The sequence below is a fragment of the Poeciliopsis prolifica genome, unplaced genomic scaffold, assembly GCF_027474105.1.
Source record: "Poeciliopsis prolifica strain line A6 unplaced genomic scaffold, Auburn_PproV2 SCAFFOLD006, whole genome shotgun sequence".
NCBI lineage: Eukaryota > Metazoa > Chordata > Actinopteri > Cyprinodontiformes > Poeciliidae > Poeciliopsis > Poeciliopsis prolifica.
Window position 1 is genome coordinate 4,391,633 of NW_026562381.1, and position 18,483 is coordinate 4,410,115.

General features: G+C 37.1%; 1 protein-coding gene across 3 annotated transcripts; it reads right to left on the minus strand.

The window, feature by feature from the left end:
• Nucleotides 1-751: 751 nt before the first annotated feature.
• Nucleotides 752-16,810, minus strand: LOC129360668 (SPARC-like). Of its 3 annotated transcripts, none has more exons than XM_055030999.1 (10): nucleotides 16,678-16,810; nucleotides 8,926-8,991; nucleotides 7,875-7,928; nucleotides 6,664-6,745; nucleotides 5,177-5,298; nucleotides 4,475-4,595; nucleotides 3,553-3,686; nucleotides 2,847-2,995; nucleotides 2,176-2,324; nucleotides 752-1,227 (listed from the first exon to the last, which is right to left on the minus strand). In XM_055030999.1, exons 2-10 carry the CDS (start codon nucleotides 8,980-8,982, stop codon nucleotides 1,199-1,201), a joined length of 897 nt encoding a protein of 298 aa, XP_054886974.1. In that variant the 5' UTR covers nucleotides 8,983-8,991; nucleotides 16,678-16,810; the 3' UTR covers nucleotides 752-1,198. The 3 variants fall into 3 exon arrangements, with proteins under 3 accessions (XP_054886974.1, XP_054886975.1, XP_054886976.1); XM_055031000.1 differs by having other exon boundaries at nucleotides 2,166-2,324; XM_055031001.1 differs by having other exon boundaries at nucleotides 2,162-2,324.
• Nucleotides 16,811-18,483: the final 1,673 nt, after the last annotated feature.

An 18,483-nucleotide genomic window follows, 5' to 3' on the forward strand; every position in this document is an offset into this window, starting at 1 on the left:
CATAATGACGGTGACTGGACCCATTTCTGTGGATTTCTAAGATGAGTATGCTTGTTTAATTTGGGAGGGATGGAGAAAATGATTGTATCCACAATTTCTTTTTGCCCTAAACCTGCAAAAAGAAAACTTCTTAACGATTGCTTGAAAATAAAACTGATAATTTTATGATTTTATTAAAATTAAGATAAATTTCTTATCCCTCTAAAATTTTATATATAATGTTTAAGATTATTCTGATTTAGATGTTTGCAAAACAGTTCAAAACAGTTCAGCATACATACTGCATGACGTAGCAAGATAAGATTTCTCATGCTTGAAAGTCCAAAAAATTTCAAAAATGTCACACATGAAAAACAAAGTCTGGCTTGTGGTGCTGCACAGATGTCAAGTCAGATCATCTGGGTAAAAAATTCTTTTGCAGAGAAGACTGATGCAGATATGGAACCATGCTCAGATGTTTTTGAAGACATTTATTCAGGAAACGAACGAGACTGAGCTCTTTATGTCACAAAAAAAAAACATGGTGAGAAAAACTCTCAGCCTGCGAGGTTCCCCCCTCATTAGCAAATAATTTTTTTAAATTTATTTTCAAATATAAGCACACACACACACGCACTGCTTTGTCTGGAAATTGATAAAAAAAAAAAAATTACAACTTTGCTACCAGTAGTCAAACTGCTAAAAAATACACACAAAATGACAGCAAAAAATGAAGGAGCCCACCACCAAAAAAAGTGCAAAAACTGAAAAGTAAGTTTCGTAGGAAGCAAGCAGATGGAGCATTTATTTAGAAACTTTATTTTTCACTTTACAGTTTCATTCTTCTGGTCTCTCCTGGTCCCAAATAAAAAAAAAGCCCTGAACACATCATGGAACAGGTAGCAAATAATAATATCAATGTAAATTTACATCGGAGGTCTTCAGTTTTTACCTTACTGGGTTTTTATTAAAAAAACAAACAAAAGAATTGAAATGTTCACAAACGTGATGCTATTGCAGACTGTGAACTTCTATAGTTTTGGAAGATTTTCTTTTAGTGGTATAGCTAGAAAAGATAATTAATAATAGGAAAGTAACACAAAACTTGCAGTTAGCACCTTAATTGTATTCTCTTTATTAACTTATGGATCATCAACACCTTGTCCGGTTAGTAGCGACTAGAAGTTTCTCTCAAACTGTTGCAGCCCATCAGAGGAACTTAGATGATGAGGTCTTTGTCCACATCCTCTGCAAACACAAAGAAAACATATTAATGAGGTAGAGTGTGATGACAACGTAAAGATCAACTCACATGTACTTACAAATGCTTAACTACTAAAAGCTAATTTCAGATTATAATGGAAACCATGTAGTAGTTTCAAGACAATAAAACACATATTTACATAAGTGGTGAAAAGGAAACATGTCCTCATTTGATTCCAAACGGATTCCACATTGTTATAATTTATTAAACAAACATGAAACAAACATTAAACTGCTATATGTTAAGTACATTCTTGCCGATTATGTGGTATTCAGGAAGAGAAGTGCCAATCATGTCCTGATCATTAAATGCACTTGATCAATATGTTGGAATCAGTGTGATTTCCTCTCTAAAAGTATAAGTTTTAGCAGTTTTCTGCTGTGGTGAATACGGGTAAGTTAACACACTGCTAAGCAGAAAAAATATCAGCATTCTTCTTTTATAAGCAAATGTTGTCCACCATTCATAAAAAACATTCGGTTATACGGTAATTTAAAATTAATTTGAAGTCCATCACTCAAAAGATTATCTACAAGTGAAAACATTTAAAGACAGCTGCCAATCTGCCAGCAGATCATCCTCAGGGTCAGACCATGCAATGCTCAGAGAAATGATCAATAAACTCAAGAGTTCTTTCTCAAACTCTACAGGCTGTGAAAAAAGAATCAAGGTGTTGCAATGGCCTAGTCAAAACCCAGACATTAACATGACTGAAAAGTTGTGCTTCCTGGATTTGTAACAAATAATGGCAATGTGGAATCTGTTGTGTTTCACCTTGACGTTAAATGTAAATTTTGCTATCATTAAATTTTAATTTCATCAGAGTTTAAATTGTAAAGATAAAACATAGTCTAGAGTTCAGGCTGTGTCAAAGGTTACAGGCTAAAATAAAAAATTAAACAGGAGCATTTTGTCCACCAACTGTCACTCACGCTCTTTGATGCCAAAGCAGGAAGCCCACTCCTCCAGGGCGATGTATTTGTCGCCGTCGGCATCACAAGTCTCGAAGAAGCGAGTGGTGCAATGCTCCATGGGAATGAGAGGAGCACGCAGGGGGGCAAGCTCTGAGTGGGTCAGGTATCTGATGAAAAACAAAAACAGCATTAATCATGTTTTGTAGTGTGAAAACGTGACTCAATAATACCAGGGCAGAAAAGATACTTGGATACACTATGTATATTTTCCCCTCCAATACAGTCATTAAACATTCAGCTGGGAAACTAAGACATTCCTCTCCGCAAATACTCTTTGAAATTCCTTCATGGGGATCCTAAAGCAAACCTAGAACTGGAAGGACTTATAGTTCTTACGAAAAGCATCTTGATCAGCCTCCTGAATGCCCTCAAGGGTTCATTTCAGTTCAGTAGAATAGCTGCATATCTCCAGCTTACCTTTCCTCCAACCAATAGGAGACAGAAACACTGAAATACTAGTGGTAATAATGGGAACATTAACTTAAGTTTGCTGTACAAAGCAACCATATCAATATTGGATATATTCATTTGTTTTCTTTTTTATTTTGAGAGATGCTAAGTGTATCAGTGCTACTGCAGCATAATTGGTCTCCAAACATATTCCATCAGCATGTTTTCCACATCCTTACCCGTCGACGGGGTGCTGGTCAAGCTGGCCGAACTGCCAGTGGACGGGGAAGATGTACATGTTGTAGTTCTTCTCGAAGTCGCGGGCCAGGAGGTCCAGAGAGTGCTCACCAGCCTGCAGCCTCTTCTCATTCTCAAAGATCTTCTTCACCTGAAAAACAGGACAGGTGTGGCTTTATATTCTAGATGCTGAATGGAAAATAAATGAGCTATTTAAATGTATTTTCAAGAGCAAGGTGGGATGTTAATAATTCAGTTATTTTTGTTTTTCCCCTCATTTAAAAGCAAATCAAACATCACAACAGTAAGCCATCTGCTTGCATGTCTTCATTTCTTTAACATCCTGATGCAGCACATCAAGAATGAGTTACAATTTCAGAACAACAGCTTTGAGGGTCATTAGTTTGAGATAAACTCTGTAAAGGCTAAACTAAGAGTTGATTCAGGATAGATCAATATAATCCAGCCAGCTGAAGTGGGCAGGAGAGCAACTAGTTTTTATGAATCAAATCTCAAAATTAAAATTTCTTTAAGTATGTTAGCAACTATTTATGCAGCAGGTTAGTATTTTATACCCGTTCAAACATGTGATAGAGTCACATTTTGTTGATCCCAACTATTTAGTGAGTTACATGCTTTTGATAAGGAAAAGTTTGTCACAATGGCTAAAAGAAGAAAAGCATTCATGCATGTCTTTTAATGTCTCACCCTAAGCTTCTGCTTCTCGGTCAGCATGTTGTTGTCCTCGTCGCGCTCGTACAGAGTCACCAGAACGTTCTTCAGCCAGTCCCTCATGCGGAGAGGGAACTCGTTCAGCTCGTTGTCCAGACAGGCCTCGATGTCTGCACAGAGCAAATAAAGTCATCATTTAAAACAAATAATTAATAAAAACCTTAAAGATATGCTTAACATCTTGTTTGATGACTTAAGGATAATATTCTTATAAGACAAAGCATTTTACAAGTTTTGCAAACTTCAAACTGCATTTGTCTTTAATCAGTTTGATTAGAGACAAATGTTTGTTTTTTTCTTTATCTTACCCGTGAGCTCATGTTTAACTATTTACTATGGTTCAGATCTGTTTATCCTCAACTGTGCCACAGACTGAAATCTGTTGTCTTCTCGTAAGCTGAGATGTGCGTGATCTCCGTCCGAACCCCACAGCCCTGACTCATCTCCCTGAGCTGCATGTGCCATGTTCAGAGAGAACAGACGAATAAATGCAGCCAGCGTGTCTGGACAGAGCCTGCAAGATCCGACATGACAGTCCAACCCAGCCATCCATCTCAGCAGAGAGTGCAGACAGGAGAAGAGACAGAACTCTGAGAGTCTGACGTGAGAGCCGAGTTCGGCTTCAGCTCCCCCACTTTTTCACACATGTGAGAGGGAACTGTGCTCCACATGTACGCAAGCAAGACTCTGGTGAAGCCAGCAGGGTGTCAAAACAAATAGTAGTTCAATCCTCAAAGTGGCACAAGAGAAAGAGGCATAAGTTCTACTTAAGGTTTGCTTTTCCTTCACTTAACTAATATCATCAGATCTTGAATCGTGTTGCATCCTCTTGAGTTATACACTGCAGAGTGTTGCATGACAGTATGTTATACAGTGTTGGAAGAGTTTAATCACTCACATTTGCAGGGTCCAATGTAGTCCAGATGCAGCTTGTGGCCCTTCTTGGTTCCCTCCAGAGCGCACTTGGTGGCAAAGAAGTGGCAGGAGGAATCGTAGGTCTTGTTGTCAGTGCCGCAAACCTGGAATCAAAAATCAACTCAAGTAAAAATGCAGCGGTTTATAAAATAGATGCTAATTTTATGAGACAAATGTATTTTCACACAAATGTTTTTGACCCCTTTCAAACTGAGAAGTTTAAAAAAAAAAATCCATCTTAGATTTGGATACATTTATGCAGTGCAGAATTATATGGTGACCAATAGTTTCTACAAAAAGGTCTTTAAAAAATAGATAACTGAAGTATTTTTATTTATTCTGCTTTTCTTTTTTTAGTTCATTGAGATGCTTTATGTTCCAAACTTGTGAAATCCTATAGGGGACGACAAAGTGTTGCACTTTTGGCAAAAGGTTAAACATTAACAATATATATGGCTTGTTTATATGGCTTATCGTTCTCTGCATGGGTTGTAAATTCTTTGTTTTTTATAGTTTTTTTTTTTTACCCAAACAAAAGGAAGCGCTGCTGACTCTTGGTGAGAAAGAGGGGAAAATCAGAGTGTGAAATGTTTATTGAAATTTTTTTCCAAAAAGGATTTGGTACCTCATGTTGAATAGATATTATGTATGTACTGTGACAGACAGGTATCACCGGTTAACTCACGTGCTCAAACTCTCCTTCGGCAGCAGGGCAGGTGGAGGGGTCCTGGCACACACACATGGGGGTGTTGCTGTCATCAACCTCACACACCTTTCCCTTCTTGCAGTGGTAGTTCAGGCAAGGATCTACAAGAAAAAACAAAAATATATTCATGCAGAAGAGAACGACACAAAATAGCTTCAGCAAAAATGCTCAATTGTTGTTCAAACTAGATATATAATTTTCAATTCTACTTTTCTGAAGCAAAAATTTAACTTTCTCACTAACACAGTAAGACTCTACCACAAATATATAATAATGTAGCATCTCCTCCAACCACTAGCTTTGCAGCAATAGCTTGAAAAATGTTTAAGGGTCAAATGACATGTTGAAAACAAAATGTTGACACTTTTCCGAGCTTGAGATGCTGACAACATTGAGGAAAAAAAATAAGATTAACGTGTCCCTCATAAAGTCATTCTGGTGACAGATGTTTGGCGAAACGGGAAGGATGGTCTGATGTGAAATAATGCTGATCGCTACTTAAAATGTCTGTCTAAATGCCGCTACACTTCTTGAGTTTTTAATTTCTGTTACTGTCTCAGTCTGTAACTCAGCTATTTTCTTAACTTTCTTTTCTTCAGTGAATGAATCATCATTTGTTTATTTTTTGAAGTAAATTTTGAGCTTTATGCAGTGCTATCACGACTTTTGTCTTGCTTGCCCCTTTGTGTTATGCACAGTTGCCCACAGTTTATTCCAAACCTAACATCTGCATTGTTCTGCTATTTTTGTCTACATTGCACTTACTTTCTGTCCTTAGTGTTTTTTAAACATATTTCTCAATCTTGGATATGAAAACAAACAAAAAATTATCATGAGCTACATACTTGAACACAACTGGAAAAGAAAAAGTGCAAAAATGGGAAGTATACTCTTTAATATGAAGTTTAATATGAAGTGTTTTAAACCCCATGTAGCCTCTGCTGCTTACTGCGTTTTCTGTGGTTGAATTGCCTCTTTAAGCTGGGTGGAACATATAATCACAGGCATCTGCATACAGAACGAGGCAGCCTGTCATTACGTCTGTTTCGTGTGCCAGCTTGAGCCTCGAGCAAACCCTGAAACTTCTGCATAGATGCACCTAGTCTCCAGAATGCAGCCAAAATGCTTCAAGGTTGATTATCAAAGAAGGCTGTTGTTGCAGACAAAAATCATTGAAACAGCCTTTTGTGTCAATATTAATCCTCTTAGACATGTTTGCACAAAAGTATAATCATGCATACTTGGGTGTACCTAGATTTTAAACCCTTCATGTGGAGAATTAGGCTATGCAAAAAAGCTGCCAGACATTGTTTACTCTACGTTTATGTTTTATTTGCGTTAGGTGTGAACGTGGTTCCAAACAAGCCATTTAAAGTTAGTTTTAGAGGGTTTGGCTTCCTGCTGAAGCAAGAGATGTTTATGGTTTAGATAACCAGTCTTCCTATATTAACTAGTTATGAACTTACTCTCAACAACATCTTCAATCTCGATGGCTTCATCAAACTCTCCAACCTCCACCTGCACTGGGTTGGTTCCCACCTCCGTTTCCTGGAACGCAGCACATATTAGAGGTGAGGCCTTGAACAAATGATCAATAATCTTTTGGAACATCGACTTTCAGATTCATCTGTGCATGGTTTCCTCAAACTACTCATTGTTTGCCTTCAAAAAGGCTTGAAACATCACCAGTCCTCCCTGAAGGCCAACGGAGTCTGAGAGACCAGAAGATCCAGCAATAAAAAACAGCTGGATCCACATGTGGCCGGGCCAAAAAAGAAAACAAACCCAAAGGTTTCCTGGCTAGCTTAACCAGTGGCTAAAATTAACAGCTGTGGGATCTCTGGTCCCGCTGGACCTCTGGAGCAGGAAACCATAAAATGTTCACATGAAAGCCCAAGATTTTCTTTTGAATAAATTTGTCTAAAATCCAGGACTGCTAAAAACCTATTATTCTGCTGAAGCAACAAGAAAAATACAATAATAAAAATTACTGAACATGATGCACATTTTCCTTATTGACAATTGACAAGTAAAGTGCTTTGAGGTGCAATTCTGGCCTAAAGATTGAAAGCTGCAATTTTTACTTGAATACCTCATCTGGTTATGGGACTGACGATAGTAACGCAACTTTCTGCTGTTTTACTTGGTGGTTAAAGTCCATTTATGACTTAATTACAGCAGGTTAGTTAGCTGCTAATATTTACACAAAAGTTCACAGCTTTTGCAAGTCAGTAAACAGTTCTCTGTCTACAAATCTGAAAAACCCAAAGCTCTGTCACACATCAAATTTAAGAACAGCTGTGTGGTTTGGAAAACACATCACAGATGCGTAACAGAAGAAATGTCTCAAGAGAAAAAAATCAAGTATTTAAAAGTTTATACCAGTTTACAGAATCAGGACAAATGAGATGATAGTTTATGTAAGTTAGTTGTTCATTATATCCCTCTGATTAATGTTGCTATTATTGTGTTTTGCAGAGAAACTCCACTAAATAAGGAATTGACTAGCACTTAACGACAGCTAAGTCATTTTCTGTGCTTCAGAGAATTTCTTCAGTTCTTTCCTGAAATATTGAAATAAAATTGTAAAGTTTTATTCAAGGTACAGTGAAAGAAATTCAAGAAAGAAGAAATAAATTGGTCTTGCAGAAAAAAAAACTAAAAAATTTGGACTGACCTCAACAACTGGTTCTTCAGTAACCATCTCCTCCACAACTGGCTCCTCCTCAGCCTGCAACACAAAAACAGGAATGATCTGATTGCAGACACACAGAACGTCCACACAATGAAAAATGGAATATACGTGAACGAGACAGCAAAGCAACCCTCAGGGGAGGAATTGGCCTTGGAAAAATTGTCAATCCAAACAAACTTTACATGTGAAAGCACACCCAGAGTTAGAACGACGGAGGAAGTCTGTTAAACAATGAGGGGTGATCACGGGAAAGAAGTCGTCATGGAGAACAGTGAGTACAGACGGGAAAGACGGTTCTTCCTGGCTTTCTCCTCATTGTAAGGCGTTAGGTTATCCTGAGCAATGCCTGTAGTTATGCTGCTACATGTTTAGGACTACATTTCCGCTCACTCTTCTCCCTACTCTTCTCTTTGGATTAATTGGTGTTATTTCAAATGTTATTTTTATGTTTTCTCTCCATGGAAGCTACATCTAGTTTGGCGTTTTGTTTGGCTTTGACACTTCTTTCAAGGAGAACATCAGCTGACATGATGCTGCGATCAATAAATCTTTCTGTCTCTTTTGCTATTAACTTTTTGACATACAAATTACTACTATACTACTTTTTTTGTGCATTTGGTGTACCTTCTGAAATTCCACAGATGGCTACTTTTACTGAGTCAGGTTCTGGTTCTGTTGCCAATTTCTTCCTATTAAATAGGAGTTTTTCCTCCCCACTGTTGCTACATACATGCTCCAGTATGAAAATTGGTATAAAGCCATCGACACTAAGACAAAATGCTGCAAGTCACTGACTCGATGGGTTTCTTTAGAGAGAAATTTTGTAGCTAATTTCAGTAATTAACTGAGCTTAATGCACTGTTGGATAACTACAATCAATTGACATGTGTGTGATTGAATTGAAATTGTTGTTTGTGCCTTGAGGTTACATTTATTCTGAAATGACACTATGAAAATAAGACGAATGGAATCAAGAAAGGAAAATATTCACAAAAGATAAGGATTAGAAATGACCTCAGAGACTTGAACTTACAGGAGCAGCGATGGCGTGGCCAGCCAGGCACAGGAGGAAGACGATCCACACCCTCATCTTCAAAGACTGTAAGGAAAGAGAGAGAAACAATTACATTTTTCTATTTGTCATCGAATTAAATAGCGCAGGAGATGCTTTAGAATAACAGATGACACAAAGCCTTAATATATTTGGATAAACATTTGCCGTTCCACTTATTTATTTGTTCCAGATGTTGTTTTCAGAAGTTGGTGTGCATTTAGGGATAAACTTTTCAGAATGTTTGTGTGAATACAAATTTCAATAACTTCAACATCTTAGTTGAAGAGGTCAGATGACAGGAGATCTGATGAGTTTCCTAATGGGAGGAATTTTGACACTGCAAATAAGATGTACAATAGCAAGCAGATTCCGATTGAGTTTATGTCTTATAACAATTTGAAAACCTAGAATGAATGTTGCACTCTAGAGTCAGCAATTCTTGGTACTTCTTGGTTGTTTTATGACAATCAGGTCTTTAAGTCTGTAGGAGCCATATATACGTTGTTTAGAACTTTATACAAAATGTTATTTTGTGTTTATGTGAGTTTAACTTTTTAGTCTTATTTGAAAAAGATAAGCATCTGTAATTGTATTGTGCTTAAGCTTGTTACGTGGTGCCTTTTGATTGGTTGTTGTCAAGTTAGTTTATAAAGACCAGAATTGCTTGCTCATTGTAGAAGTCTGGCACCTGGAGTAACACAGTCTTTTGACCATCACTTTCTATTTGTTTTGAATCTGTTTGTCATTTTTATTTTCTTTTTGATCAGTAAAGACTTAAAGATGACCGCTGGATTCAAGACCTCTTTATTTTTTAGAAGAAATGTGTCGCATACGAAGAAGCTTTATAGTGGCTCTTGGTTTAACCAAAAGTTTGCCATACAGAACTTATAACGAACCTTTATCACTGTAATCATCGAACAGAATCTGTTTGAAAATATCCCTTTATTGATCAAATAGAACATATTTTCTGTTTTAGCTACCATGAGAAAAGTCTTTGTCTGAGAATGTGTTTCTCTCCTCGAGGGTCCTGTCTGAGCATTCGTTGTTTGAAACTCAATGAAGAACTTCTCTTGATGTAGAAGAAATAAAGGTTCCTTTGTTTGGTGAAGGAATGTTGCACTGCTTAGTCTTTCTCTCTTTCTGTGTAAATTATTCCCTTCTTTGGCTCCAAACTGTTCTGAAAAAATTAAATTAAATAAAAACATAGACAAACAGCCTTTTTTTGGTATTGTTTTTCTTTCTTTAGCTGATTTAAAATTATTTTTGTGCAGTAACAGAAGCAGTAATACAAAGTTCATGCTGTTTTAAACCATGCTAGAATAATTAGCTTCAGTTTTGATGTCTTCAATTGTAAAATTCAACTTTGTACAGTTTCTTCATGATGTGGGATTGGTTTCAAGACTGAAGAAGCTCTTTGCTGAGTTAAAGTATTCATGACACAAAGCATCAGAATAGGTTGACATGTTCAGACTCATGCTGTGAAAGGAGCAATATTTTGTTTGCATTCAGTAATTTGTTGTCTGACAAACCTTCCAGCAGAGTGAAATTATTCTGGCATTTAAATAAGACAGGATTGCTATGCTGTTCTGCAAACACGCTCAGCTGCGTCTGACAGGCATGTTTGCTTTGGGTTTAATTTGAATTCTTTTCTGGGAGTGAGGGACTGCAACAGCAACTGTATCGTACCTTCACATGCAATCTTCAAGTGACTGAACTTGTCCTCTTCATAAAATAAACGTGGTGGAAATAAATGATAATAAACACAATCCATTTTCAAAATGCACAAAAGTTTCTACCACAGCCATCATCCCTTTACACAACAGCCATTTACAACCAGTTAAACCCAAAGCACCTTAAAAAGCAACAACAGCTGAACACAACTGTGTAACTCAACCATGAATTTTTATTTTGTCAAACTATTTACCTTCATCCTGCTTATGTGCTGTGATTGGGTCCTTCCACATATAAAAAAAAACAATTTAAATAACAAGCAAAGCAACTTTTAGACAACTTTTACTAAATTAGTTCTTAAACCCATTAGAAATAAAATAAGGTGAAGATTTTGGGGTAATTCCTACCTGTGACCTTTAAACCATGAAATTCCCAATAACTGTGGATGCTAATACTATTTACTATAAAAATACATAAACATACAGTCTGTATATCTGAAAAAAATCTCCAAATTCTGAAATCTATAACTAGGATGCATAAGCATTAAAATGCCAGGAGCTGACTATACTAATTGTATTATACCTTCCAAAATTTCCACCATCAGCAACTGAACAAGAAACTGTAGTTAAAATGTTAAGCACCACTTTAAAGTGATTGCTTTACACACTTTTGCTCTCTTTTGCTTGTGCTTAATGGAAATGAAAATGAGCCTTCAGCACCAACTGTGTACATAATTCTGACAGGATGATAAAAAAGTATCAACAATAAATTCAAAACTGTGTGACTGTAGATTTTTCCAGTACGATTCTTCCATATTTTGCGCTGCTTAAGCTGAAAGTATATTTGTATGCAAGTATATTTATATGACCTAAGACCTGCAGATTCGTTACCAGTGTCTTGAGTGTTGTTCTTAAAGATTTATGGAGGCTCTTGGTTTAACCAAAAGATTGCTATCCAGAACTTATAATGAACCTTTATCACTGTAAAGCAAAGTGTTTAAAGCAACTGTCTGTTGTTTGAGAAGGTCCATGAATACTAAGTCAGGAAGTCAAAACTTAAAGCTTAGAGGTGGAAAATTACAGAAACTTTGGCAGGGGACCAGATGCTGTGTCCAAATAACCTTCACAAGTGTGCCTTTGAAGAAGCAGAGCTAACAAAAAGCTTCTGGTGAAGGAGAACTCATTGGCAGATGTGAACAAGAAAAAAATATTAAAATGTACTCTTGAAGGGGAGAAAACAGAAATGGTGTCATCTCTAAAGTGTGTGGCGTCAATATTTTACTTGGAGGGGCCTGATGTACTCGTTATTTAGTTTTAAAAGATTCCTGTTTAGTCGAAGAGTCAGGATGGAGGAGGCTGGACTAACTGACATAACAGCAAAACAAATTATTTTATTTGGAAAGCTGTTCTGAGCTGAGGGAAACTTCAGGCTCATAAAGGGGCGCCTTCTCCCCACAAATCTATTTAATTTGGGTTAGTTAGGTAAGCAAGTGTAAACTTGCTTTGGAGGAAAACAGCCTGAGCTTGAACTGTCACCAATTCACATTTCTCCTCTAGTTTTGCAGAAATATCTGTTGCTTTTTCCACGGGAGCTTTGAGGGAATTCGTTCTCACCCTCCTCTGTGACATAACAGGCAGGTTTTGGAGGATAAACAGTCTGTGTGACAGCAAACAGTCTGGACAAACAACACTGGGAACAGAGAAATATTTGCAAAATCTCTCAGAATGAAGAGTGATTTCCTGTGTCTGCACCAAGTCCCAGAGGTGGATGGGATAAATTACAGAAATACTGTTAAAATATAAGGAGTGTGTGATGGTTGACTTGCCTCTCTATGACATATTCAGACAGAGCTTAGGTTTGAACCTAAAAATATCTCCAGTAATTTGCAGCCTTTTGTATAATGTTGCTGGTTCTTTAATTGTACTCTGCCAAACCTGGAGGGTAAAATTCCTATATATAAGACACTGTCTGTCTGATCAAACCAGAACAGGGATGACATCTTTTATGACCTCCTCCACCATCTGGATGGATTTTATGGGGCAGCAGGACCAAACAAATCAAAGAGGCTAAGCATGTCAAACAAGTGCTTGAAAGTCTGTCAAGACATGTAAGATGGTAACATTACATTAGCAAGTGCCTGGCAATTAATTTGAAGAACGTTTGATGAGGTTGGAATTGCTGCAAGAAGATTTGCTCCCCTCTTTTGCTGAATTTGTAGGTTTGCTCTCTTAAGGAGAAATGATCCGTTTTCTATTTTTAAGAGAGAATAAAATTCAGGGAAAGCGCAGAACAAATACTTAAAAGAAAATAACACTTGTTGACATGGTCGACATTAAGATACTTCTTGTTGCTGGTCACCAGATTTGGGTGGATCTTGGGAGAGTTTAAGAAACTCTATAAATCATTTGGGGTTTTTATGCTGCTGTTAGGTAACTTGAAGGGTCAGGTTCATCCATGGATTGTCTATAAGATGGATCACTCCATGACCTTAATGTAATCTTTCTTTGCCCACTGTTCTGTTCACTTGGTGTTGCTTTGAGTCATTGTCAAGACGAAAGACCCATCTGTGACCAATCTCCAGTAGCAGTGCTAACAAAGTGTCTTTAGATCAGAAATAATGGAGGGTTGTAGCTCCATAATAAGAATGACTGATGGCCAGTTTTCATTGATTAATTTGTTTTAATCTTCTTGATAACCTTCTTGCTGAAAGTCTACAGCCTTTCTCAGACTTGTTAAAATGTTTTTTTATCTTGATGTCATTTGAGGCTGGAATAGAAGGTGATTTGAAGTACAGGTGTATTTTAAAGACACTGCCAAATGCAATCAAAACTGTATTATCCGTTCTCAGAGGTTTTGATAGAAAAAGTTATATTTAAGTAAATTTTACCCACTTATTTGAATTTAAATCTCATATTTTACTGTTTTATAAATATCTTACATTTGCAACACCTTTCCTTTTTTTTTCATAAATCTTACTTTTTGGTTGTGTTTCTGGTTCAGGCAGCTGAAAAGGTGCACTCCTGTTTGCAGCTAACAAATTCAATTTTCCTCCCTTGAGATTATTGATGTATCCATTCAATCGCCTGGACAAAGAGCAGTTTTCATGAAAGGCACCTGTGTGAAGGTGGAAGAGAAAAGTCAGAATCTTTGTTAGCCTGGGCTGTTTGTCATCTGACCTCTTTATTACTCCGATTTTCCCTTCCCCCATTGCAGGTAATCGGATCAAATCCCATGTCGCTGGAATCTGTGAGAAACCCAGCATACGTAGCAGACTTTTCTTTACCACTTCACAGTTTTCATAGCAATAAGTTGTTAGTTGTGCCTAAAAACCATAATGTGATTCCCATAAACAGGAACATTTCCTAAGAGCAGTTTTGGGAGGGGTCGGCGAAGTTAAAAGTAACGGGATGTGAACCACATTGAAGCTGCAGGACCAAAATGACTAATAATGCATATCAACAAACTATTGATAAATAAAACTAAAATCCAAATGTTGCTTCTGTGCAAGTTTCGTTCAGTCTGACTGATCTAATCTCTGCTACACCTCACATTTCAAACTATTCTAGTTAACTAAAAGGTAAAGAGCTAAATATGAATGAGATGTTTGCTATCTTTAACAAAAAAGCTCAGGTCTATGGAAGCAGCGTAGCTGTTTTGCTACTGAGGCAGCTAATCATGATTCAGCCAAAGCAATGAAACAACGAACTGCAGTCTGATCTTTATTGTTAATGTGTTTCTTCTTATTGAGAAGAGAAACTAAATAAAAGGTTTACATGTCTTTTGCATTATGTATTTACTTACTGGAGGACAGAGCCACAGCTAGCAGCTAGCTAGCAGCTAACAGCGAGCAGCTAACAGCTAACAGCTAACAGTGAGCAGCTAACAGCGAGCAGCTAACAGCTAACAGCTAACAGTGAGCAGCTAACAGCTAGCATCTAACAGCTAGCAGCTAAAAGCTAACAGCTAGCAGCTAACAGCTAGCTCCTCTCTTCAGCTGCTGTTGCTCCTCCTACACTTTGGACTGAACCATTCTAACAGTGGTGGGGGGAGACCTAAAAATTCATTCTTATTTTTTTCCTGCGATGAATGGCAGATTTATTTATTTATTTTTATTTATTTTTTTATTTATCTATTTTTTGCTTTTTCATATTGACATTATATAAATGCAAATGTTTCTTCAATTATTATTTTTTTTTTTTAGGGGGGGCAATTCTAGACTTTTTCAAGATTGGGGGGTCCGGACCCCCCACCCAATCCCTCTGGGATTTACACCTATGCACTTGGCCAAATCATATTCCTTTTTATCAACATAATCAAAGATATACAAGTTTTATAAAATGAAAATGAAAACAGTTCTAGCAATGAGGAAATCAGATCAAAACAAAAATGAGTCTCTATTATTCTCTAATCTATTTCCATTTTGTGCCTTAATTCTTCACGCCTGCTGTGTTTTTCCTCTTATTTTCTTTCTCAGAGGAACAATATCCAGATTTTTCCTTTCCACGTCAGCCTGGACGACACCATAGACCTCCTTCTTCCTGTCAAGAGATTACAGCTTTTCTGGATCAGTTTTCCACAGCATCCTTTGCTCTAACACCGCCTCTCCTTCTTATTTTCCTCCCCTCCTTCTCTTTTTCCTCCTCCAAACACTTCAGTCCAGACCTGCCACCTCAACAATTAGGCACCAGAGACTCAGTTTTGGCTTCGTTCTCACCAACACCAACACATCACTGTGCTTTATTCCCTCTAAATGAGCTTTCAGAGAAATCTTAAACAGGTGTGACGAAAGAGAAAAACAAGAAGTGTTTCTAAATGAAGACAAGGGAGGAAATTTCTCTGGCAGCATGGAAAATTTAGTCCATTGTAGCTTGTTTTGGTGTTAACATTTATAGTACAACTACTTTTTAACTAAATGCAACATTAATCAAATTGCCAGATATATAGGTAATGCAAATTTTATTGAAAACCTTTACATATATTTAGCTACAACAGCAGTTGTCATTTGATATTTAATCATTTCTGACAGATTTTCAGAGCTCGGATAAAGAGCTGTGATCCATAAAATGTCTTGCCAAATCAGCTGGAAATCATGTTTCTAACCAAACTAGGGACACAATTTTTTGACATGTGCATGAAAATGACTTTCTGAAAGTTTCTACATGGTTGTAAGACAAAGAAAATGATCACATTTCTAGGTGTCTCCTTTGACTCCCAGCAAACAGCTGGTAACTGATCCCCACAGCAACCCGCATTCCTTTACATGGGAGTAATCAAGGAATGGAGTCATTGAGGAGATGGAGGGAGGGAAGGACAAGAGAGGGATATCTGTGGAGAAATGCTCCGATTTCTCTGCCTGGCTTAACTGAAATGTTCTCCCTTTTTTTCTCTCCCTCTTTTCTTTCCTCCATTTTTCACAAGCAGAACCTGATACCCTCTGCAAAACTGGGAAATCTCAAAGCAACAAAGAGCATGGCTCTTAATGCATCACACTAAAGTAAAGAATAAAATTAGCTGAGAAAGGAAGACAAAATATTAACTTGTAGAAAGACTTGTTTGCATCCCTCCAGTGTCCTAATTCCTCTTGCCCCTCCTCCCCCCTTTGTCGATGTGGCACACAATAGCTGCACAGTCAATAATCTCCCAAATCACAGACCATGTACATATAATGAATGATTTTCCGGGCAACTGTTTGAACAACAAAGAAGCCATTTTCAGTACATTCCAGTTTGAAATGAAATGCTTGACAGTAAGTTAGTTTGAAATACATTTGCCTAATCAGAAAGACTTCAAATCAGAACTGTAAAGTAAGAAAAATATATAAATGAAGATTCTATCTGCTTTAAAAAAACAGAAACTTTTCGAAAAGGATTTCTTAAATCTTACAATGATGAAAACAAAATTTCCCCACTCCCATCAGTGGCCAAACTTCACCTCTAAGAGCAGTTTTAAACCTGAATGCCAAAATAGTTGCACAAGTTGCAAAAAGCTTTATCTTAGAGGTCAAATAAAGAGAAATATCAATCTGAGGCAGTAACTGCTGGGCAGAGTGAGACCTCTTACCTTCAGCTTTGCAGAGCAGGAGAGCTTGGAGAGAAGTCAGCCGTGTGCAGGGCCCCAGGAAGATCTAAATGCCTCACCAGTTCACTCAGAAGACATTTCCAGTGGGACGTCCCAGTCTGGACACGACTCTTGCCTCCACAGCCCTCCTCCCAGTCTCCTCCTGCACTGGTGGGATGGGCTTGAAACTAACTCTCTGTTCCCCTAAGCAGGTTGAAGTTCAAGAGTCTGGCGTGAGAAATTCACTTACGTTTCTTTACAGATGTCTGAGGTTGAGTATGCTTTATCATTTTCTGGCAGGTCTTTCTATAAACTAGAGAAAAAAAAAAGTAATTTAGTGACTTCAATTTCTTTGATGCATAAAGCTTTAAGCGCGGCTCAGAAAAAAAATAATAAATTATGAAAAATAAACAACATGCTTTCTGATGTGTGTACATCCAAGAAATATAAAAATATGAGCAATTGTTAAGTTTCACATTTCATGGTGTCTTTGTTGCTTTCAGTGATTGATTTGGGAAGGCATCGCAGGAAAGCATCAACAATAAAAACAGGAGAGAAAAAAATCAATATCAGGAAAAAGGAAAAAAGACAATATCATATATATTTTTTTATTTTAGCAATAAAAATGTGAAAACGTTTAGAGATGAGTTGGGTAATAATTTGAATAATAAGCTCTGACCATCTCATGCAGCATTTTTAAATAAGAACGAGACCAAGAGATCCATGGTAACTCTGGATGAGCTGCATGGATGAACAGCTCAGGTTGGAGAATCTGTTAACAACATATCTATTCATAGTGCGCTTTACAATGTAGAGGCTTTACGCGAGAGTAAAACAAAGAAAGAAACAGAAGTCTCCTTTATAATTTGCCACCATCCATGTATGAAGGAAAGCTATTGGTTGGTAAACAGTAAAACGTGGTGGCAGCAACATTGTAATCAGGCTGTTGGGATGCTTTTCTTTATCGGGAACAGGCAAGCTGATCAAAGCTGATACCCTGATGGAAGGAGTTAAATACTGGGGCGACTTGGTATAAAGTTTCCCAAAGTTTTAAAAGCAAAACTTTAATGACAAGGTTAGAATACTCCAGTCAAGATTCAGACCTTAATTAAATTGAGAATCAGTGGTGAGACTTAAACACTGTTTTTCACAGATGTCCGTCATGGAGAGAATTTGAAATGAACAAAAAGACATAGAAAGCATAGAAAGATGGCACTTCTCTCTAAATTGTCCGTTGGCATGAATGTGTGCGTGCGTACTTGTGTGTCTCTGTGATGGGCTCTCCAGTTAGAACCCTTTCTCTTGTCAAAAAACACAATGGAGATCTGCACCAGCAACCCTTCAAAGAAAATTGGGCTTAGAAAATGGAAGAACAATATACAACTCTTCTATGTTTTAGCTATAAAGGTGCCAAAAAACACAATTTGTAACATTTTTATGGAATACAAAAATAAATATAAATGCATAATTTTTGCAAGTAATTTCTAAAAGTAATGATTTTACTGTTTTACTTCTTTTAAGGCTACAAATGCATGTTTTTTCTTTGTTTCATAAAAATATTAGATATTCAGTTCAAAAGTAGGTTGCATAAAATCAATTATTTAAAAATCCATTTCTTAAAGATACTTAAAACATTTAAGTTATCTTCTTTGAAGGTTTGTGTGGGTTCTGCAGATGTAGACAATTTTCATTTTGAGGCACACAGGGTAAAAATGGCAGTAAAAGATTGTAAAGACAGCTGACCTCTGAACTAAGAACACCAGAGAATTGCTGTGCACAACCTTGACACATCCATTCTTCCTCTTTTAT

Bases quoted from the DNA above. Each gene is read 5' to 3' on its own strand.
- LOC129360668 (XM_055030999.1), bottom strand. From the start codon at position 8,982: ATGAGGGTGTGGATCGTCTTCCTCCTGTGCCTGGCTGGCCACGCCATC. The intron at 4,596-5,176 runs GTGAGTTAACCG...TTTTGATTCCAG, and splicing joins CCGAAGGAGAGTTTGAGCAC to GTTTGCGGCACTGACAACAA. The intron at 2,996-3,552 runs GTGAGACATTAA...CCTGTTTTTCAG, and splicing joins CCGAGAAGCAGAAGCTTAGG to GTGAAGAAGATCTTTGAGAA.